This window comes from Lacerta agilis, chromosome 13, assembly GCF_009819535.1.
Source record: "Lacerta agilis isolate rLacAgi1 chromosome 13, rLacAgi1.pri, whole genome shotgun sequence".
Lineage (NCBI taxonomy): Eukaryota > Metazoa > Chordata > Lepidosauria > Squamata > Lacertidae > Lacerta > Lacerta agilis.
Genome location: NC_046324.1, coordinates 14,056,492 through 14,079,971, shown reverse-complemented (window position 1 = coordinate 14,079,971; position 23,480 = coordinate 14,056,492). Strand labels below are relative to the sequence as shown.

The following is a 23,480-nucleotide window of genomic DNA, read 5'->3' as shown; positions in this document are numbered from 1 at the left end:
TTCCCTTCCTCCCCCACAACAAACACTCTGTGAGGTGAGTGGGGCTGAGAGACTTCAGAGAAGTGTGACTAGCCCAAGGTCACCCAGCAGCTGCATGTGGAGGAGCAGAGACACGAACCCGGTTCCCCAGATTACGAGTCTACCGCTCTTAACCACTACACCACACTGGCTCTCGATGCTGCTAATACAGCAGTTCAACTTCACCTCTAGAGATGCACTCCAGTTTCTCTCAAGACAGATGGGTGCCAATAACCCCTGCTATAAAAAGCTTCTTGCTTGCATGTCACCATTAGGCTATCGGTGGCAGAGCACATGCTTTGCAAACGGAAAGTCACAGGTTCAATCCACAGCATCTCAAGTTAAAAGAATGTCAGGAATAAGAGTATGAAGAGATGCCATGCCCACTGGCAGAGGAACGGGGGAGCACTGCCCCTGGGACCATCGGGGAGGGGGGTACCATCACGGCCACCCCCCCCTGGACAAGCACTGTGCACCACCCACCGTGCCAGGTGCCATGACCCCGCGGGCATCGTGCCACACCCCCAGGACGCACGCCATGCCCCCATGGGTGGCACGCCACGTCCCTGGGATGCACGCCAGTCACGCCCCCGCCTGCTCTCCACCCCCGGTGCCGGAGCATGCAGCTTCGCCACTGCCCATGCCTGGAACTCTGCAGAACTCCTGCTAGAGAAGACACCAGTGTAAAAAGAAGGCACCTTTTATCATATGTGGTGGACGTGTAAGGTAATCAAAGCATTCTGGGAAATGATATACAATGAATTGAAAAAAATGTTTTAAATAACTGCTATGGGGGGACGGGGACGACCAGAGGCTTTTCTATTAGGAATTGTAGGTGCTGAAATTCCAAGGGAGCAGAAAAGACTTTTTGTGTATGTGACAACAGCTGCACAGATATTGTTAGCCCAGAGATGGAAAGAAGATAATGTCCCTACCAGAAAATAATGGCAAATTAAATTATTGGATTATGCCGAAATGGCAAAACTGACTGGAAAGCTCAGGAACCAGGAAGACCAAAACTTTAATAAGGAATGGGGGAAAATTTTATAATTTACCTTGGAGACCACTGTAAGCAGTTGAAAACATTAACAGGATTGCAATAACACTTGTAATGTAACAAGAGCTATGGATATAATGGAGTTATAAAAAACTTGGATTATTGAAAAAAGATGCAGTAGAAAAAGTTCTGCAAACGGTGGGAAAAGAAGGTGGGAAGTCCAGAAATTCGGAGGAATCTTCTGATTGTGGCTGTGTTGTGGTATTATTATAATTTTAAATTTGTAAAACCCAATAAAAATTATTTTTTTGGGGGAAAGATAAGACACCAGTGGGTTAGACTAGCCCATGATATAACTTGGCACAAACCAAGTTATATTCAAGGCTGTTTAAGCCCATTGATTCCAATGGATTTATAATCCTTTTAATGGATTTATAATTCTCTTGACTTTAATAAGCTAAAATAGGCAGTCTGTATAACTGTGATGGAGTACTCAAAGTTATAACAAAACGACTGCGCATCAGTGTTGTTGAAAATCACACTGGTCACATGGGCTGGTCAGCATAATGATGCAGTGAAAATATGAGGGAATTCAGTATATATCAGACCTACCTTTCCTACATCACAATATCACAAAAGTTGCATGCTTGCAACCAAGCCCCTTAGGGATTTGTACAAAGAAATAAAATTTCGATCCTTCGATATTAAAATACTGTATTAGCCATTTCTCCAATGACACACACACACCCCGCCCCCACCCAAAAAACCTGGGCTACTTGTTCTTCTCCATGTTTTTCAGTCCCATCTCATACTTTTTGTTGTTGGGAGGGGGGGGGCGATCAGCAAGCAATCATTTGGCTAATGTAGAAATGACAGGATTCTTTCATTCTGTCGCCCAAATGAGCTCATATGTCACAAAAACGCTCTAATAGATTAATTTGCTCGGGGAAATGATGTCACATTGCCTGGAAAACAAATCATTTGCAAGCTTTATATAGCCACCTCACTGTCTCCGGGGGCAGATCAAGAAGACGGGGAGGTCATGCGGTTTCTAGTTTTCTTGGGGCTTTAGTCTCACACTGCACAGTCCAGGAAAGTCTGAGACAGAGCTCAGGAATGCCCAGTTTGCACACTCTGCTTTTTCCAGGTTAAAGGGGGCCTGAGGGCCCTTAGCTTTTGGGAGCTGACCCTCGCTTTGGGATGGGAAAATGTGTCAATTTCAGTTTGTCTCCCTTTTTTATTTTTCCAATCTTAAATTCAGTCCTCATGCCCACATGAGTTTGTGATCTGTTTTTTTTTAAATGCCCTCATTAAAATCCATCAGCATTTAAGCACTAATTTCTCCTAGCGTGCGCATTTCTGTATGAAATTTTGCATAATAAACACTTTTTTATTTTGCAAAGTCATTTTCCTTAATATAATGAAGTTTTGCCTGTTGATTTCACTTATGCTATAATGCACACAAGTTGATGCATGTTTGTGCCCATTACTTGGCTGGAGAACGGCACTGCAACAACAGTATTTTTTTTAAAAAAATTATTATTGTTGTTGTTGTTGTTGTTGTTGTTATTATTATTATTATTATTATTATTATTATTATTATTATTATTACCCTGTCCATCTGACTGGGTTGCCCCAGCCACTCTGGGCAGCTTCCAGCAGGTGGCTCAGTTTCCAGGGAGGGAGTTGCTCTCATGGGAACCTGTGTTGAACAATTTATAAGGTTAGATCAAAGAAGTTAGATTTTTATATATCCATAAAAAAACAAACCCCTGGGTTGTAGAATCATAGAATCATAGAGTTGGAAGAGACCACAAGGGCCATCCAGTCCAACCCCCTGCCAAGCAGGAAACACCATCAAAGCATTCCTGACAGATAGCTGTCAAGCCTCCGCTTAAAGACCTCCAAAGAAGGAGACTCCACCACACTCCTTGGCAGCAAATTCCACTGTCAAACAGCTCTTACTGTCAGGAAGTTCTTCCTAATGTTTAGGTGGAATCTTCTTTCTTGTAGTTTGAATCCATTGCCCCGTGTCCGCTTCTCTGGAGCAGCAGAAAACAACCTTTCACCCTCCTCTATATGACATCCTTTTATATATTTGAACATGGCTATCATATCACCCCTTAACCTTCTCTTCTCCAGGCTAAACATACCCAGCTCCCTAAGCCGTTCCTCATAAGGCATCGTTTCCAGGCATTTGACCATTTGTATAAGAAGATGCTCTGAATAATCAGGGTTTTTTAAAATCAATTTAAAGGCGCAACATTTTATTAATCTAACCAATAAATTGGTTAAAATCTGTTTTAGCATCTCCCAAACTAAAATATAGCAGTGCGGGAAGGGAAATAATGAGGAATGGAAATATATTACCAAAAACCCTTTTGTTTGGGTATCCATAAAACCCAAAGCTCCCGTGAAACCCTTTGCATTTGAGTGCTATTAATATACATTAACTTCTAGAGAGATGGGAAGTTTTTGGCTTTCTCACCACAATGGGCGCCTTGACGCAATCAAGCTGCATTTCCTGTATATTTTTCACCCAAGGAATGGAGTTTAAGAATAAACAAACATTAGCAAAAAGTCAGGCTGGGTCAGAGGACACTTTTGACATTTTGAGAACAAAGAAACAAGCATCTCCGTGGTGTATTTTTAACCCCCCCCCCAAGAAAGGATTTAATTTCAGAGGTCTATGGAATGGCATAAGAATAAATAAAAGAAAATGTTTCAGAGGAATAGGCTAAAATGTTTGACACTTTGCAAGATATACGTTTAAACACACTTCTTCTGCAGTCTTCCAGAATGCTTCCTCCAAATGGCAAAGGGATGGAAAGTTTACAAGCCACTGGGGAATTAAAACTTAAAAAAATTAAAAAAATAAATCGCTATTTTAGTTTTCTTCTCCAGCACAGTGGGTGGGGAAAAAAACCCATATTAAAGCACATTCCACCTGGGAACCTTTTCCCTGCACCAGAGGAACCCAAATTATGGAGAATTGTGACGAGTGCACTGGGATGCGCCTTCTATTCTTCTCAAATGAAACTTGGACAGGAAAAGTTACGGCACATTGAAACCATATCTACTATACAGTTTGGAAAGTCTATCATCTGTTCACTATGGATTTTGGATACCTCTGAAGGTATTGATGGCAAGTTTTGCAGTCCTGGTCTCCTGGAAAATGTATTTGCTATCACCTCCTCCATTTACCAGGCGTCATGAACTGGCAGGATAATGGGGAGGAAGAGGAATAAGATACCGGCGAGGGGTGTAACTGGGACTGGGACACTGGAGCAAGCTGTGGGTTTGGGAGAGATTGGTGTTGGAAGTATTTGCAGGGTGACGGAAGATGACGAGGGGCTGGGGGACAGTACACAGGAACCAGAGCACCAGGCCCCATCACCAGAGCCAGAGGAGCCCCTGTCTTCATGATCATGGCAGGCTCCGAGGCAAAAGGAGGAGCGGATGAGGCAATCCAGAAGGCTGAAGCAGGCAAGGGCCTACAACCCAGCTCCTTAGCTGGCCAGTTGGGGCTCACTAGCTCTGCGATTCCTCAGCTGGAATAGGCTCAAAACAGGAGAAGGTCACATGTCTCCTCAAGCCCAGATGCTGCAATCAGTATGCAAAGTAGAAAAGGAAACAGAGCTGAGGTGCTGTGTTGATAGGCCTTGACTTGGACGTTGCTGAGATCCAGCGCCGAGGGCCTTCTGGCGGTTCCCTCATTGCTAGAGGTGAGGTTACAGGGAACCAGACAGAGCCTTTTCGGTAGTGGCGCCCACCCTGTGGAACACCCTTCCATCAGATGTCAAGGAAATAAGCAGCTATCCTATTTTTAAGAGACACCTGAAAGCAGCCCTGTTTAAGGACGTTTTTAATATTTAATGCTGTATTGTTTTAACAGTCATTTGAGAGCTGCCCAGAGTGGCTGGGGAAACTCAGCCAGATGGGTGGGGTACAAATAAATAATAATAATAATAATAATAATAATAATAATAATAATAATAACGACAAGTCTGCCTGCCGCCCTACAGCTGAGGGGGAACTGGCGGACGGACCGTTTTTGCAGTGGGAAGCCTGCACATGCCAAAGCCGCAGCATCTCTCACAAACGTTGAGTGCCGCAAAGCATTTTGTCACCCCCTTGGAGGTGACACCCAGGGCGTACCGCACCTACCGCAGCCACCTTGCTCCACCCATGCCTCACAGGCATTTATCTGAAACCCCCCCCCTCCAGTGTGGTGCTCTCTCTTTGCTTTCTCCAATCTGTGATCCTGATCCGTGATTCACCAACTCTGATACACACAACTCTCTGCAGCCTTTTCCATTTTTCTTTGAGCAGAACTACGCCCCACTTAAGAGGGACTCTCCAGGCATGCAGAGAGCATTTTTCTTGCCAGAAGAAAAAGGGAATCTCTTGCATAGATATGGGGCGCTTTGAGTCTGTTGCCCTTGGTTTTACTACTAAACCAGGGCTCTGGGGATTACTGTCCCAACTCCAGTGTTGGGGAGTTCCAGCTACGGCCGTAGTACAATTTATATGACCAATGTAATTTCGCTTGATGGCTCTCCAATGAGACCTTTGATAAAAACTTATTTTAATTAACATAAAATTGAACAATATTTCAACATACACATCTATCCTTTTACAGTGCAATAAAAATGTATCCTCATTGTACGGTGTTTTGCATTATGAAAATAAAATGCGTAACGAGTATGAATCATGTAAATCTGTAATGCATCTAAAGTTGGCTTTGGCTTTTAAAGTCTTTATAAATTCATAGAAAATATTGAACATCTAACAAAATAAATAAAACATATTTTAATCAAAGATGTCTAACGATCAGCTTCAAAAGATTTGCAGGTTGGGTGGGTTCGTTTGTTTACATTTGCTACTAAATTCATTTTAAAGAGACCTGGCTCTCAGTAGTGCTCAGAAGTGAATGATTGCGCCTTCTGCGATGTGAAAAAATAGAGCTATGTCCATTTTCCAGAAGATTCCCCCCCCCCAAATCCTTCATAAAGGGTTTGCATGTCAAATATTGTTCAACGTAACTGGGTTTTTTCTTCCTTTCCTTTAAGTGCTCATTAAAAAGTATCCTCATAACTGTTGAGACATCACCACCGATGGAGATGTTCGCCTTCACTTGTAGATCCGATTAATGTGTTAAAATTGTCTCTTTTATAAGGAGGAGGCTATCTTCAAGCTTTGAAAATCTGGCATGAAGAGAATGCCAAAAATTAGACTAAACCCCCCAAAAAGGTTCGCTTTCACACACTCTTCAGTACAGGCGTAGCAGCCGTCCAGTGTAATTCAACTTGAAAGGCTCACTCAACACAGAGTCCCTAGGTGGGAGGTTGACAAGAGTCCACTGCTGACCTCAAGACATTCTTAGAACGCCCAAGTTCTCCGAAGCTGTGTACAGGAAGGCCTTTGCTGTAATACTGAAGAGACCAAAACAAATCTGAAAATGCATTCTCAAATGCAAGTTTGTAGGAACGCCTCCAGATGGGCAATGTTCACACCACCAAGAGGCCCGGTTGCTATTCTGGGGGCGGTCGGAGGGTCCGTAGCTTCCTGTCGTCCAGCCCCTTCCAGTATTTGAAGTTGTTGTCTAGATGCTGCATCAGATTTGGAAGGTCTGCAAAGGCTGGAGAAGAAAGGAAACAAAGTGCTTACGTTCCTGCGGAATAAGACAGATGGGGAATCTGTCCAATGGCTCTGAACATTGCGTGCTCTTTGGGTTCAATTAATTCGCAGATTTTCAACACAGTCTTGTTATTCTAAGCAAATCTTAACAATATTCTGGATTGCCTAATGAGCAGCTGTTGAGAGGATAAGAGTTTACTTACCATCCCAAGCGTCAAACATGTCCGTGATGAAATAATCAATGAAGGATATTTGAGATTTGGGGATGCTACAAGTATTCCGGTCAAAAACAGGCATCACAACAGGCAACCCTTGCCTTTTCTCATCATCTGTCTGAAAAACAAAGTTGCAGAATCTTAAGATGGGTTGTGGTTGTGACCTGGTCTGAGAGCGGACGTAGGTTGACTGCTTTCATTTGGGGGGGATTTCAGAACAAGGAGGATATTATACTGAGCTAGGGTCAGAAATAAAGGGGGAGAAAGACACCTCCGCCTCCACATACCCTTGTCCTCCTATGAAAATCATGTATTGTGTATCAACATTCATTCATTCATTCAATTTCTATGCCACTTTCCACTCACATGTGTCACAAAGAGGCTTTCATACAATAAATAATAACAGAGTAGAACATCACAACTGCAACACAAATGATGTAAAACAATTAACAAATCATCCATAAAACAACCACCTTCTATAAAACACTATTAACCAAACAACTTAAAAATAGATCAGTGTTTTTCAACCTTTTTTGGGCAAAGGCACACTTGTTTCATGAAAAAAATCACGAGGCACACCACCATTAGAAAATGTTAAAAAAAATTAACTCTGTGCCTATATTGACTATATATAAAGTAATTTTTCAATTTTTCCCACGGCACACCAGGCAACATCTCGCGGCACACTAGTGTGCCGCGGAACAGTGGTTGAAAAACACTGAAATAGATTAAACAGCACAGAAGAATAAGAATAAGAATAAGAATAAGAAGAAGAGGAGGAGTTTGGATTTGATATCCCGCTTTTCACTACCCGAAGGAGTCTCAAAGCGGCTAACATTCTCCTTTCCCTTCCTCCCCCACAACAAACACTCTGTGAGGTGAGTGGGGCTGAGAGACTTCAAAGAAGTGTGACTAGCCCAAGGTCACCCAGCAGCTGCATGTGGAGGAGTGGAGACACGAACCCGGTTCCCCAGATTACGAGTCTACTGCTCTTAACCACTACAACACACTGGCTCAAGAAAAGCCATGATATAAAGTTATTATAAAATTCACAAAGCATTACAGCACTCATAATCCACAAAACGATATTGACATTAACAAACTAACAACCAAAAACAAACTAAGCACTGCTGAACAATCTCTCTCTCTCTCAGCTGAAATTTCTCCAGCTGGCCGTATCTCACCCACCTGTGCAAAATATTCCTCAGAGATGCGGCCTGCCCACTCGACACACTGCTCCAGGGGCCGACATGGGTTGGAAACATCAGCACACTTAATTAGCATGCGTTTGATCAGGATCCGGTTTTCGGGAGACGTGAGGACGGTTTTGATGGAATCGCTATCTCCGTTTGCACCCTTATTGAAAAGTTGACAAAAATGTACCATCAGCATCTGTGCGGGAACTCCAAAGGCATCACGTATAAACAAAGAATCTTGTGGGAACCTTAAACATGAACAGATTCATAGTGGCTTTAAAGGATTAGAGTCTGCTTCGGATGCATGAACATACTTTCACACACATGGGTATTGAGGGAGGGGGAGAGGAACCGGCATGAACAGTAGGCTCAAGACGTCAAGAAACTTTCAGGGAAGTTTTTATTGTTTGATGTATTGCGTTTTAGTTTGTTGGATGCCACCCAGAGTGGCTGGGGTAACCCAGTCTGATGGGTGGTATATAAATAGGCAGCGGTGAATATTTATCTACTTGCATTGCTGTGCTTTCAAACTGTGAGGTTGGCAGGAGCTGGGACAGAGCAACGGGAGCTCACCCTGTTGTGGGGATTCGAACTACAGACCTTCTGACCAGCAATCCCAAGAGGCTCAGTGGTTTAGAACACAGCGCCACCTGCGTCCTTTGATTGTAACAAAACTCAAAGTGGCTTACATAATAAAATAGTAGAAAACAACTATCTGAAACATTAAAAAAGTAAAAACATATGTTAAGAGTTATATCAATCACTGTCAATCAAACATCTACCCACCCCCCCCATCATCCAAACTTCATTCGTCAACTACTTTCCCCCCATATTTTCCCTCCCCTCTAAATTACCATCAATAGATGAATGGCAGATTAAAATGATGGAGTATAATGGAGCTTGCAGAAATGACCGGGAAACTCCGTGACCAGGGGGACGACGCAGTGGAAGAAGAATGGACGGAATTTAAATTGTATTTAAAAAAGCACTGTATGATTGAAAGTCAGATATAACTAGAAGGAAAGATAGGCTACAGCATAAAAGATAGGTGATTAAGTTAAGTTAGATGATGTGTAAGTTTAAGAGAAATAGATAAGATTAAATAATTAGGTAATTATGTTTTAAAAAGTGATTAATATGTTTAGATATATAATATGTTTAGAAATTATAAATAAAGCTTAGAAATTTAAGAAGTTTAGAAGTTACTAAAGAATATTAGACAAGGGACGCAGGAAGAGGAGATAGGTGGAAGTCCCACTACAATGTGAGGAAGGAGTATTTGATAAGAGGTAGATATTTGTGTTTATTTTGTGTGATTTGTATTGGTTAGTTTGTGTTTGTTAGTTTGTAGTTTGTTTAACCTTTGTGTATAAAATACTCAATAAATATGATTTATTTATAAATAAATAAATAAATAAATAAATTCAAATGGTTAAAGGATGGCTTTCACCCCTACTCTTATCCATGCAAGCTTATGAGGGGAAAGTGTGATTTCAAATGGAGGCAATGAGTACGGAATTAGGAAAGGCAGCTGTTTTGGGTGAATTTAGCCACCCAAAAAGGCTTTGATCCCGCGTGGAAGAGCCCAGCCGTTCAGCCTGGAGTCCAGAGTCTGGCCCTCTGTGCGGCATTGCCATTTGATGAAGTTTCCAAATGGCGCTTCAATGGGAACCCCATTGTTCATCAAGGACCAACTGCTGAGATGACCAAAGGAACTGGGGCTTCAGTTCTCGTTGCGCTGACTTCAAAATACTTGGGTCTGATCCAACTTTTTGCTGAATGAATGGAAAGATTTCAAGGGAAGCTCAAAGGAGCCCTTTGTGAAGAAGCTAAAAACAGCCACCTCCTGCACAGTTGTGTACAAAGGGCAGCAGACTTGGAGGAAGCCTTCAACCCACAATGTAAAAGTAAACACATTAAGGGACGAGCAGAGTAGCCGGAGACCTCAGTTTCCAGCTTTTTCGTCCTTCAGCAGCATAGATGTCCTTTTTAACTGCAAGGAGAAAGTGCTTTCCTTGGGAGGGGTGTGTGCACGGTGTTTGTGTGTGCGGGTTGTCAAACCACAACAAAACCAACCCATCGGAACTGGCCAGTTACTTGTTGGGAGATGCCAAATCTCTGCTCTCAAAATCCTGAAACCGTTCCTCTCAGCTGCTTTGCAAGGAAGACAGATGGAGGTGTGAACAAATGAAAAGGGCAAGCCAATTGCAACTGCAAAGCGAGGAGAGACCCAAAACACTGCAGTTATCAGAGAATGTGGAACAGAAAAGAAAATAAGACTTTTTTTTTTAAAGGCATTAAAAACCCAGCAGCAAATGTGGTTTATTTGCCCTTATCCAACACGTTTTATATGTGGAGGAAAGGTGAAATTTGCATCTCTCTCTCTAAAGGACAAGTAAGAGGCAACATGATGGAAGTGTGCAAAAATTATTCATGGCCCTGGAGGAAGAGAAGTTTTTCTCCCTCTCCCATGATACTAGAACTCAGGGACGTCCACTGAAGCTGAATGTTGCAAGATTCAGGACAGATAAAATAAAGCACTTCTTTATAGGGTGCATAGTTAAAACGATGAAATTACTGATAGCCACCGACTTACATGGCTTTAAAAGAGGGTTAGGCAGATTCATGGAAGAATAAGGCCATCGCCGGCACTGTGGTCTAAACCACTGAGCCTCTTGGGCTTGCCCATCAGAAGATCGGCAGTTTGAATCCCCGCAACGGGGTGAGCTCTGTCCCAGCTCCTGCCAACCTAGCAGTTCGAAAGCACACCAGTGCAAGTAGATAAATAGGTACCACTGCGGTGGGAAGGTAAACGGCGTTTCCGTGTGCTCTGGCTTCCGTCACGGTGTTCTGTTGCACCAGAAGCAGTTTAGTCATGCTGGCCACATGACTTGGAAAGCTGTCTGCGGACAAACGCCGGCTCCCTCGGCCTGAAAGCGAGATGAGCGCCACAACTCCATAGTCGCCTTTGACTGGATGTAACTATCCTTGGGTCCTTTACCTTTACCTACTAACCACAATGGCTATATTCCATCCCCACTGGCAGAGTATGCCTCTGAATCCCAGTTGTTGGGAATCTCAAGGAGAGGAAATGCTGTTGCACTCAAGTTGTGCATCTTAGGCATCTGTTTGACCACTGGGAGTAGAGGATGCCAGACCAGATGCGCCACCCAGCAACCTCTTCTTTCTTAGGGAAAAGATCTCTTCTTACCAACAGGCTAGCTTTCCACAAGCTAATAGATGGCCATTTAGATAAGGGCCATTCACAAGCCTACTTCCAGGATGCTGACTAGATGGGTCTTTCAGTGGCAGTGTCCCTTTGCTCTCATGCCAAGAAGGATGGGGCGGGGGCGAAGCAATGGTGGGGACATGGTTTTGAGTGGGGTGCAAACCACCTTCATTCTAGGATGCGGTAAAGTCCCCTGGAAACTGTACCACATGCCTCCTTTCTCTCTCTCCCTCTTAAAAAACAACAACATTCATTTTGCATAAATAATAATAATAATAATAATAATAATAATAATAATAATAATAATACACTGGCTCTTTGGCTAGAAATAGGGAAAATCCTGAAAGATGTATAGGAGAAAGGATTTGCCTAGATGTCATTCTGCTCCTCACAAAGCAGCGTGAAATTTGCAGGCCAATTAACTCCCCAATTAAGTAATAAATTAACATCCACTTGCAGCTTTCGCGTCTCCTTGCCTTCCCCGGAGAGCCTCTTACCCCGTTTTCTTCAAGCGCTGCCAGCGGCTTGTTGATGCTGTTGACAAACTTGTTGACGTGCTCAAAGTGCTTGGTCATTTCTGTGGCCAGGACCATGTCGATAATGGCCTGCCGGAGGGTTCGGTATTCATTCCTGTGTAAAGAAGGGATGTGTGAGAATTGCATGGGCTCAAGGCCATCTTGTCTAGATTCTGGACTGAAAAGCTTTCTGATTGAAAACTTGGGAACAATCCGAACATCATGCAGAGCTTTATAGTTTACTAGAGCTGTCAACCAATTAAAAAAATTTCAGTCTGTTAATCCTTTGTGTTTTGAACCACTTAACCAACTGATTTGACTTTAAAAGGAACAGCATTCTAACGAATTCTTCAGATAGTTTTTTTTAAACTCTATTTCAACAACAGAACCAAAATAAGACTCAGAACAACAGCACCAGTAATTCAAATTCAAAAGCTCCTGAAATCGACCCCTTTTGATTCATCCACTAGACTTTTAGTGGATGACTCGAAAACTATAAAGTTGATAAATCTAAAACTAATTTTTCAGTTGCTTAACCTTCTGCTTAAATATGCAGGCTATCAATGAAGGAGACTTCTCAAGGCTATAGTACTCCAGAATGCAGGTGGGGAATATGTGTGAATGCCTCTATTGCCATATCAAAATTTCCTTGCATGTGGAAAGTTAGCAGATGAGGAGAACCTTTTTCCTGATGTTCTAGCTTTCCACATGCAGGCAAGGTTGGCAGTGTTTTTCACTGGGAGGCAGTTCAAATATGTGATCCTCACCTTCATTAGGGAGTGGCATAGTCCCTAAAGGTCTGTACCCAAGTGCTTTTTCCTGACCATCTGAATCAGCCCTTAGGTTTATGAAATCTTAGGGAGCTGTTTCACAATCCCTCCTACCAGGCCTCCAATATGTATATCACCCTCCAATGCCATTTTTTTGCCTGGTGCGTTTCCTTGCCGTTTCCTTTTTGAAAACATCACTTCAAGGTATGTAGAGACTATAGCCTAAGCATGGCAGATCCCCCCCCCCCCCCGTTTTGAAAACTCACCTCTCCATGTTTTTAAAAATATTGCATTTATCGTCCCGTGTGGTGATCTGGAAGGCCAAGGCGGCATGATGGCTCTCCAACACTGCCGTGTCATTGTACAAAATGGCCAGCTCACTTCCTGCATTGCACAGGAAGGAATTTGTTCGGCCTGGATGATCCACGTCATGAACAGTGGCAGCAATCAGAGCGGCAACCTCATCAATGGGATCCAAGGTTTGCTGGGGGTGGGTGGGGTGGGGAGACAAAGATGAGAAGGATGTTTAGTAAGGTTCCCAAGAGACCACTGGGCTTATCCTGCATCTAGAATGAACGTTTCTACTTTTATGTCAAACTCTCCCAGCTTGCAGAAAGCTAAGTCGTAGGGGAAATGCTTACTTCTAACTGACTTAGCTTCTCCACACAAGGCTGTTTAGATGAGATTTAGTCATTGCTTCCCCCCCAAAATCCTAGAAACTTTAGTTTGCTAACGGTGCTGAGAGTTATCAGGAGACCCCTTTCCCCCTTCACAAAGCTACGGTTCCTAGAGTTCCCTGGGAAGAGGGACTGATTGCTAAACCACTCTGAAAAATGTAGCTCTCAGACCCTCCAACTGTCTCCATTTTCCAGCGACAGTCCAGGGTTTACAGAAGCTGTCCCAGTTTCTGATTTGATCCCAGAGTGTCCCACTTTTCTTTAGGATGCCCTATTTTCATTGGAGAAATGTTGGAAAGTTATGGAGTTATGTGGCCCCTGAGCCAAGGAAATAAGTAACTATACAACATTTGGAAAACACCTGAAGGCATAAAGGTAAAGGTAAAGGGACCCCTGACCATTAGGTCCAGTTGTGTCCGACTCTGGGGTTGCGGTGCTCATCTCGCGTTACTGGCCGAGGGAGCCGGCATACAGCTTCCGGGTCATGCGGTCAGCATGACAAAGCCGCTTCTGGCGAACCAGAGCAGCGCACAGAAATGCCGTTTACCTTCTCGCTGGAGCGGTACCTATTTATCTACTTGCACTTTGACGTGCTTTCGAACTGCTAGGAGGGCAGGAGCTGGGACCGAGCAATGGGAGCTCACCCCGTCACGGGGGATTCGAACCACCGACCATCTGATCAGCAAGCCCTAGGCTCTGTGGTTTAACCCACAGCGCCACCTGCATCCCACACATCTGAAGGCATAGGGAAGATTTAAAATGTTTCATGTTTTATTATGCTTTTATATATGTTGGAAGCCACCCAGAGTGGCTGGGGATACCCAGTCAGATGGGCAGTGTATTGATGATGATGATGATGATGATGATGATGATAATAATAATAATAAGTTGTTGTTGTTGTTGTTGTTGAATGGGACGTTCCTATTTTCACTGGAGAAATGTGGAGGGTATGAGCTCTGTGGGGGGAATGGGGGGTTTCCGAACAACTCTCAGCTCCCTTAACAAACTACAGCTCCCAGGATTCTTTGGGGGGGGGAACCCATGACTGCTTAAAGCGGTATGATACTGCTTTAAATAGATAATGCAGATGGGGCCTTAGATGAGCGGACATTTTCAAACCAGTCCAGGACAGGATGCAGTAAAATCCTCGGAAAACATTCCCAGCACATGAGGCAGTGTAACTGTCAGGAATCTTGAGCTCCATGGAAAAAGTGGAGGGATATAAACAAACAAACAAACAAATAAAAACATAAAAAATACAGCGATTTAATATCGAAAGTGGCAACAGGAGGAGAGAGAGAGGGAGGGAGAGAGAGAGGAGGAGGAGCCCCCAGTGGCTGCTGGAGTAGCTGTTAATGGTCCCCTCTAGCATATGGGGCCATTTACATTCACTACCCTGGAGGAAGTATCCTGAAAAAGGCAGGTAGGCAAGCAGGCAAGATGACCACAGGCAACTTCTGGTTTGTCTCCTTCCCCACCACAGGGAGTCAGGCGAATATGACCCTAGCAGGGGTCAGCAAACGTTTTCAGCAGGGGGCTGGTCCACTGTCCCTCAGACCTTGTGGGGGGCCGGACTATATTTTGAAAAAAACAACACACGAACGAATTCCTATGCCCCACAAATAAACCAGAGATGCATTTTAAATAAAAGGACACATTCTACTCATGTTGAGACACACCGATTCCCGGACTGTCCGCGGGCCGGATTTAGAAGGCGATTGGGCCGAATCTAGCCCCAGGCCTTAGTTTGCCTACCCATACCCTAGACACTTGGCTCCTGTGTGGACCGCCCTCTTCCCAACACAGAGGCGCCCATGAACATCTGCCTTGCAGGAAGGATTTCAAGAAAGTGGAAGAAGCTAGTGCCTGCTCCTGTTCCATCTGGGCTGCCCCTTTATATAAACAGCCTCTGTGATTTATCCTCTGAAGAATAAACTAATCAACTCCCCACTCCAGGCCCAGTGCTTCTGATAAATGCAGTTACGAAACGGGTGGAAAACTTTTGTTTCTTATGATCTCACGCTTTCAGGGTGTGTCAAGAATCACTTGCCCTTTAAAGGAGCCCAAGCCCTGAGTTTCTACATGAAGCAGGCAAATCGGAAGTTTTGTGCAGAGCTGCAACAGGCAGTCCCTGCACTGCCTCTCTGCACGGGGAGCCCCTGAGCAACATAACCGAGTTCAGTGCAGAATTGTGGCTTACAAGGATCACAACCCTGAGAAGAGGCTGCTTGGAAGGTGGCAAGGCCGGAAGTGGAACGAGTGGCCTCCTCCGCGACTACTTTCTGCTTTCTAGCAATGTGCTAGCAGCTCCCTTGTGGTGTGCAGTTCAGAGGGACCTTATACCCCTGGCGCCCAGGTGACAGACTTCTTGCAGTGCCTAGTTAAACTATGGAACTCCTTCCCACAGGAGGCAGCGATGCCCATGAGCTAGGATGGCGTTAAAAGAGGTTTGGACAAATTCATGGAAGATAGGGCTGTCTGTGGCTCCTATCTGCATAGCTACGTTCTTCCTCCACTGTCAGAGGCAGTATCCCTCTGTATGCCAGTTGGTGGAAACCACAAGAGGGGAGAGTGCTCATGTGCCCAGGTCCTGCTTGCAGGTTTCCCATAGGCATCCTAGTGGTTGCTGTGAGCACGGGTTGCTGGATTAGATGGGCCAATGGCCTCCTCCAACAAGCTCCTCTGGTGTTCTTACAGTGCCAAAATCATGAACGCAAGCTGTCTAGTGTGCATGTGCGCACACTGTGCGAATTATGCAACACTGGGGCTTTGCATGCCCAAGTTGGTATCTCCAATCAGAAGGACTAAATAACAGGTGATGGGGAGGCCCCTTCTCAGCGTGAGACCCTTGAGAGTCACTACCAGTCCATTCTGAGCTAGGTGGACAAACTGCTCTGGTCTGGTCTAGTCTTGTAATGGACTGGCTGGATGCAGAGCAGTGGTGGGAGGCACTAGTTAGGGAACCCCCAAGGGAAGAAGGCTTCGGGGACTGGTGGTAGGAACACAATGTGTGGACCAAGGGAGAAGAAGGAGCAGCCTGAGGAGAAGAGGAGGTGTTGGAAGCTGAAGAGGCAACAGGATTTAGTGAGCAGGAAGAGGCTGTGGCAGAGGGCAGCCCAGACTCAGAGGCAGGAGAGGAGCAGGGCTAGGAGACAGAGATAAGACAGGCCGCTGAAGAGTCCAGGGAGTCTTCCCCTCTTGCTGCAACCAGCTCTCCTCCCTGCTGGTCTCCCAGAATATGCAGAGCAGAGAAATGAAGAGAGCAGAGCAACAAGATACAAGACGAAGGAGACCCAGGTTGCTGAGGAAGGACCTGGGAAAGGAGGAGTCTTACGAGAGCAGTGGGAAGGCAGTTCTTGCAACTGCCTCATTGGGACAAAGACCCACTGGAAAGGGTTGCTGTGACCACCGGGACTGAGCTGTTTTGTTTCTTTGAATAAGGAGTTAACTTCGACGATATTGGATGCTTTGTTGTTGACCTACACCGGACTCCAGCTTCTGACGGTTTCCTATCAGTGAAGGCTGGCACATCATGGCAAGTGGGGTGCTGCCCCACCAACCTCAATCTGCTCCCCACACCTGCTTGTCTTCTAACTTACATTCAGCCCGGGGTGGGGTGTGTGTGGCTCTGCCTGTCAGCTGCCTTCTCCCTAAGTCTTCCCTTGTGGAAGTCAGGATGGAGTGGAAACTGGAATTAGATAGCTCTGCCTCTGCCGTTAGCTCTGGCTCTGCCTACGGGTGGGTTGCCTGCCTTCCGCCCCACCAGCCCCATGGGCACCGGCCACCACTGGTCCCCCTTCCTTCCACCTCTCTCCCGCGAAGCTGTCCTTACTTTGACCCTTTCCTTGGAAAGGAAATAGGCCGTGGCGTGCAGCACATCAGCAGAGTGAGTCGAGTTGTGGTATGAGTTGGACGAATGGTAGTTGGCTTCGATGACTTGCAGCCACGATCGCAGAGTCGACTCTGAGCAATTGAGGAACTCGCAGATCCGAAAGCGGGCAAACATTTTGAGACCAAGGTAAACTAAAGGTCTGAAAGGGTGGGGTGGGGGAGGGGAGAGAAACAGAAAGGAAGAAGTTCAACGAAATTGCCCTGAAAGGAGAATCGCCGTCGACATGATCAAATGGTAAAAGCTTGTGGAGGGTAACATAAAGAGAACCCTGCTGATGGCCTGTCTACTCCCCAGGATCCTGTTCCCAAAGGGGCCGATGAGACACCTATGGGAAGCCTTAAAGCAGGATCTGAGCCAAAGAGCATCCTTCCGACTTGTGATTGTCCAACAGCTGGTATTCAGGCTGTGAAAAGTGAAATCAGAACACGAGACCTGCCTCTGTCCAGCTGTTGTCTAAAGGCAGAAATAGCCAGAGAAATATTGCTGTTCACGTACGTTGTATTCAGATGTGGGGAATATTGTCTTAGTTTTCCTGACTGTAATATTAGAGCTTCTGTCTTGTTTTCTCACATTCCTTTCCCATCGCAGTACCTGTTCCGTTGTGGAACTGCGGCTTTTTGAATGACATACCAGCACGATGCACTAAATTTCACTGACAGCAGTGGGTGCGCTGTGACACAGCAATGAATGTCATTGGGAAATGTCGCTATTCTCCTGCGCTTTCTGCACATGTGTTTCTGTTCCTCCGTGAAAACAGCAGGAAAAAACTACATGCCGGTATAATGTCCCAAATTTCACCACTTTACTCCTGTGATTCTCCAGGTTGAGGGGGCTACAAATGGGTTGTTTTTTTCCTGAAATCCAGAGATATGGAAATGAATGCTAAACAGGCACTACATTTCACAAGTTTTCCAGAAGTGGCTTTTACATCATGTGAAAACTGAAATATAATGCAGACATGAACAGTTAGGGAGGTGTTGGAGAAACGGAATACCTGTAAGTTGCTGCATGAATACAGTCTTAAGTCTCAAAAATAATGCAACAATCTTGAAAAAAAACTTCCATTGCACCACAACTGGCAAAGGGCTCATAAGTGAAACTTTAGGGTAGGCACTAACTACCAAGGTCCTGCAGGCTAAATCTGGCCAATAGGATGCTATCAGATAGCCCTGGGTCAAGGCCTGAGCTCCCATTAAGCAGAGTGATATTGTCTGCCTCAGTTGGAAAATCTTAAACACTGTAAAAAGTTTATTGTTTTATTCCTGCCACCAGGGTGAACTAGGGAGATGCCAGCTTGGATTTCTGCCTCAAGCACCAAAGCATCTTGGGCAGCCTCAGCTTTTGAAAACACGTCTCTAGCACATAAAATTAAGCCAAGTATCTATTCTGGATGGGAAGCAGAGGAAAAACAGGGTCTCAGCACAGCAAAGACTAGATTCTTTGGGACTAGATTGGCTAGGGTTTTAAAAGTCACACCGAGCATCACTTTTTAATGTTCCAGATTACTTATTTTCAGACTGCGATGCAGTTTAGTACAGTGTTTCCCAAACTTGGGTCCCCAGCTTGTTTTTGGACTACAATCCCCATCACCCATGACCACTGGTCTTGCTAGCTAGGGATGATGGAAGTTGTAGTCCAAAAACAGCTGGAGACCCAAGTTTGGGAAACACTGTTCTTTTTGTTTTTTTACTTGCTTGATAACAAACCTTTTATGGGTTGCTGCTTCCAATTCAAAGATGTTGAAGTCCCAGTATTCCTCATTTTCCATTGCTTCTGCTATCCGTGGTGGTATGTCATTGAGGGAGATGGGCGAAATTAAACTGCCCGGGACCTGATGAGTTTCTACGGGAGAAAATTGACAGTGGGAGGAAATTATAAAGCATGATCTGGCCTCTGGCATCAGCTTGGGGATCAAAGGCTCTACCTCCTATTTCCAATAAATAAATAAATAAATAAACAAACAAACCCTGAGAGAAAGGAGAAGGCAAACCTGACCCCATCCATCAAAGAGAGAAGGCACATCTGCAGGGAACTCTGTCCCTCCACCCTCCATCTGCTGGCTGTCTTCGGACCACAGAGTTGACAGGAAGAAATCTCTGGATCTGTCTTTCAGCCAGAAGAACTCAGGGCTGCAAGGTTTGCTGAGGCTGCCAACTATTTCTGGACCTCTGAGCACAATTGCCAACTATTTCTGGACCTCTGAGCACAATTGGTTTTTTGGAGTGAGCGTCGTGGGCTCCACCCCCTCTGAGAATTTCCCTCCCTGTTTCCCTAGATCAGCTCCCCGCAACCCCACCCCCTCCACCCCGCCAAGAGACAGAAACAGAGGGGTCTGGGTAAAAATCACATAAGAGTTGAAAGAGGAAGTGGGAAAGAGTGTCCCTCTTGCAACTTCCTTCTTCATCTCTAAGTATTTTTCAAGGGAGAAGGGGGAAGGGAGTGGAGGTCTCAGAGCCCATGTGGGGAGCAGGGGAAGATTACAAGGCTGCCACAGCATTCATGTTGGCAGCCCCTGGTGTACACTTTGTAAACGGTTGAGATGATGTAACCCTCAAAAATGGGTGCCTTTTAAGTTTTGTGTCCGATCTACAGATTGTGAGCCTGCAAATCACTTTCAATCTCAGCACAGGTGCTTCAGAAGTAATGAATGAATGAATAAAACCAATATAGATTTAAATGATAAAATGTCCATAGGCTTTCTGGAATAAACTCATTGTGTGCAACCACTTCCCTATTTGTTATTTATAGCAGTATTTGTACAATAAACTGTACAAAAATTCTTTGTTTAAAATCATATTTGGTTGCATTTTATAAAAGTTTATAAAACGCGTTTTATAAAAGTCACCAGTTCTAGCACAGATAAAGAAAATGTATACTTTGCGATGAGAAGACTTACGTTTTGCTGATAATATATATTCATTCCCTGATAATCTTCGTAGGCCATCCTATTTAAGAAAGAGTAGAAAATAACAAATTGATGGGGGGATTATTATACATAAATTTACTGTTCCAGATGCACATGGGGAAGAAAGTGCTTGGAATACTGGGTTGTATTTCATCTTAGCCCTACTCAGAGTAGATCGAATGAAATTGGTAGACATGACCTCAGTTTTAATGGAGCTACTTTGAGTAAACCTTTGTCGGATGCAACCCATGCAGTGGAGCAGTCATTCTGGCTGAATTGGCCATATTTCACTGGTCCTAAAAGAGGTATGCTCATCATCAGTTGATTTATGGGTACAATATAAGATGCTGGGGAGGGAGGGGGAAGGAATTCAATATAGCTGGCACTTAAAGCTGAATTTATGAGATCTGCACTTTCTGATACAATATGAGAGCCGGACCACAGCCATCCTTCGAAATTTACACTTATCCAGATTTTGCAAGGGAGTTCTCCAACCATACAAAGTTTAGAAAAATGCATATAGGGGAAAGCGCACATAAAAAACGAATGTATTAGTGAAAACGACATACAAAAATGCTTTATATCAGGAGAAATTGCTTGCAAAGATGCAGACATTAGTCAAAACTGCATACAAGAATGTGTCCATTAGGAGAAATTTTTGCGAAAATGCTGAAGGCATGAGGGATTTTGTTTTCCCCCCAAAAAAGTGGCTGCAGAAATGTAGAGAACTAAATTGAAGACAGGGGAAAATGAGGAACCAAGAGAACCCAAATGGACAGATCCTTCCATCCCTAATGTTGAATTTAACCTTTAAAGCTGCAAACAGAGTTAGCCATGCTTAGTTAAAGGTAAACGACCCCTGGACGGTTAAGTCCAGTCAAAGGCGACTATGGGGTTGCGGCGCTCATCTTGCTTTCAGGCCGAGGGAGCCTGCGTTTGTCCACAGACAGCTTTCCAGGTCATGTGGCCAGCAGGACTAAACCACTTCTGGCACAACGGAACACCGTGACAGAAACCAGGGCGCATGAAAACTCTGTTTACCTTCCCGCCACAGCGGTACCTATTTATCTACTTGCACTGGTGTGCTTTCGAACTACAAGGTTGGCAGGAGCTGGGACAGAGCAATGGGAGTTCACCCCGTCGTAGGGATTTGAACCGCCGACCTTCTGATCAGCAAGCCCAAGAGGCTCAGTGGTTTAGACCACAGCGCTGCCATGCTTACTGAAACGACACCTTCTCCCCACAGTCACACTGTGGCTCAAGGAGCTTGCCCTTGTGGGGCAGAGAGGCAGTGTGAGATTCTTGACAGCGGGACTGGGCAAGGGATGAGGCAGCCTAGAAACTAGCACTGTGGTTTGAACCCCACCAGGTGAGTTGCTTCTGCACTCCAGGCCCACTGAAATCACTGGGGCTTAGATGAGTCGTGACTAACACAAGCGCCATCGATTTCAAAGGGACCTTAACAACAAGTGCACCCAACCTTCAGACTTCAAGCCGAGTGCAAAGGTAATACACTCAAGCTGCAGGAAGCTGCAGCTGGTCTATGTCTGCATCTGGCTTCTATTTTAAGAACAATAAATCAATTAGTCTGGAGCTTTGTGACTTAAGAGGGGACAGCTGCCTGGCTCTTAACAGCTGCTTGACACTTCCTCCAAAAGCACATGACTGCAAAACAAAGCTCTTGTGCACCTTCCAGAATCAACAAGGGGGGTAGACTTGATCCACCACCATGAAAAAACAGTTTCTTGAGTACTTTTTATCCATTAACACGTTTAACTCCTCATTCAGTCCTCTCTCTTATGTAGCCCCATTGAATTCAGTAGGTTTTACTTCTGAGTAGACATGCTTGACATTGTTACCCACCGGCTTTCACGCTTCCCTAATCTTTGGACACAGTCCTCAGCTCAAATAATGTATCAAAACACATTTTAAAATGCATTTTCCCAGAGAAAATTCATTAAGAAATGTGTATTTTATGAGAAGATGTGTTCAAAAACAAATCTTCAAATGCAGCTTTACATGCATGTTTTTAATATATAAAATATCATGGATTAATGCAGAAAATGGACGCCATCAACTTACGTGTGAACATATCTGAAAAGAACCCATGCTAAAAATGATGTATGCATTCCTACTAGCAACCCACACAATAAAGGACGCATCTGCATTAGAAACTGAAAACCCATTTCACACCAGCTTAACTGTCATTACCTCCCCCAGAGAATCCTGGGTACTGTAGTTTTGTGAGGTTGCTGGGTAATCTCTCCTAACCACGACCCGTTGGGCCACCTCCCCAAGGTTTCCTTGTGAGAAAGCCATGACAGTTAACCTGGTTAGGCTTTTCAGGCTTGTTGGGCCTCACTGTCATGCGATTTTTTATCTGCCATGAATTTTATCTGTCATGACTGAGCGTCTTGCTGAAGAAGTTCCAAAGGATTTCTGAGGCACCCCAGGGTTCCCCACAATATAGGTTTTTTTAAAATAAAAAATTACCATACCCCACCACATTGGCTTACTTAAGGTTCAGACAACATTCATCAAGAAGCAGATTCTACTTACTGTCATCAAACCTCCAACAAGGTCACTCGTATGTGGGTCTTCATCTTTCGTCCCAAGTTGTGGAGAATACAATTCAGTGGTCCTCAGGATCTCAAGAACTCGATCTAAGGCTTCAGCAACCGGCATGGGACTACTTTCTTGTGCAGCATTGATAATATTTATTACCTAGGTTGAAGGAAAGATTCCAACATGCAATTCAAGAAGTCAGATTTTACTGTCAAAAGCACAGGAACATAGGAAGCTGTGTTAGAGTCAGAGACGATTGGTCATCTAGCTCCATATTGGCTATAGTGTCCTCATTCAGAAGTAATGCTAAACTATGGTTTAGACAAGTATCCCTTCCCCCAAAATGGAACCCTCTAGATGTTTTAGACTACAACTCCCATCAGCCCCAGTCGACATGGCCAATGGGCAGGGTTTATGAGAGTGGTAGTTGAAAATATATTGAAGTCATCACATTGGGGCGTGCTGGTTTAGTTATTTGAATCAATCTCAGTGTTTTCCGCTCTCCTCTGATTCACCCACAAGATCAGAAGCTTTCCCTTCCATTTTAAAATAACAGCAGTTTAGCGTTATGCCAAAACTCAGACAAAGTGTGTTTCATCTTAACAATTGTTTGTCATAACTTCAAACTTTGGTTTTTGAAACTGACTTGTCTCATTAAACCAGTTAACCACACTGATCCCTGTTTATATAAATATTACAGCCAAAGTCCTTGCTTGTGGTCAGAAAATATTAGCAGTCAGCACAGCAGAAAACTGAGTTCTTACTAACTTGTGGTAACAAAAATATAACTGCAAAAGTAGTTCATTTTGCACTTGTAATAGAAGACATGACTGTGTGGCTCATGCAGGCTTGCTCTTGTCT

General features: G+C 44.4%; 1 protein-coding gene across 4 annotated transcripts in view; it reads right to left on the bottom strand.

Moving 5' to 3' along the window:
• Positions 1-5,812: 5,812 nt before the first annotated feature.
• The window catches only part of PDE8A (phosphodiesterase 8A), a 165,522-nt gene continuing 147,854 nt past the window's right edge, over positions 5,813-23,480 (bottom strand). For 3 of the 4 annotated variants that reach the window (XM_033166621.1, XM_033166620.1, XM_033166623.1), the window contains 9 exons: positions 22,614-22,778; positions 20,046-20,094; positions 18,856-18,991; positions 17,090-17,288; positions 12,847-13,064; positions 11,793-11,925; positions 8,059-8,226; positions 6,859-6,988; positions 5,813-6,656 (listed from right to left, as the gene is read on the bottom strand). In XM_033166621.1, the coding sequence (XP_033022512.1) occupies positions 6,550-6,656; positions 6,859-6,988; positions 8,059-8,226; positions 11,793-11,925; positions 12,847-13,064; positions 17,090-17,288; positions 18,856-18,991; positions 20,046-20,094; positions 22,614-22,778 (1,305 nt within the window). In that variant the 3' untranslated portion in view covers positions 5,813-6,549. Of the gene's footprint in view, positions 6,657-6,858; positions 6,989-8,058; positions 8,315-11,792; positions 11,926-12,846; positions 13,065-17,089; positions 17,289-18,855; positions 18,992-20,045; positions 20,095-22,613; positions 22,779-23,480 lie in introns of those variants that run through there. The other variant, XM_033166622.1, reaches the window with a different exon arrangement.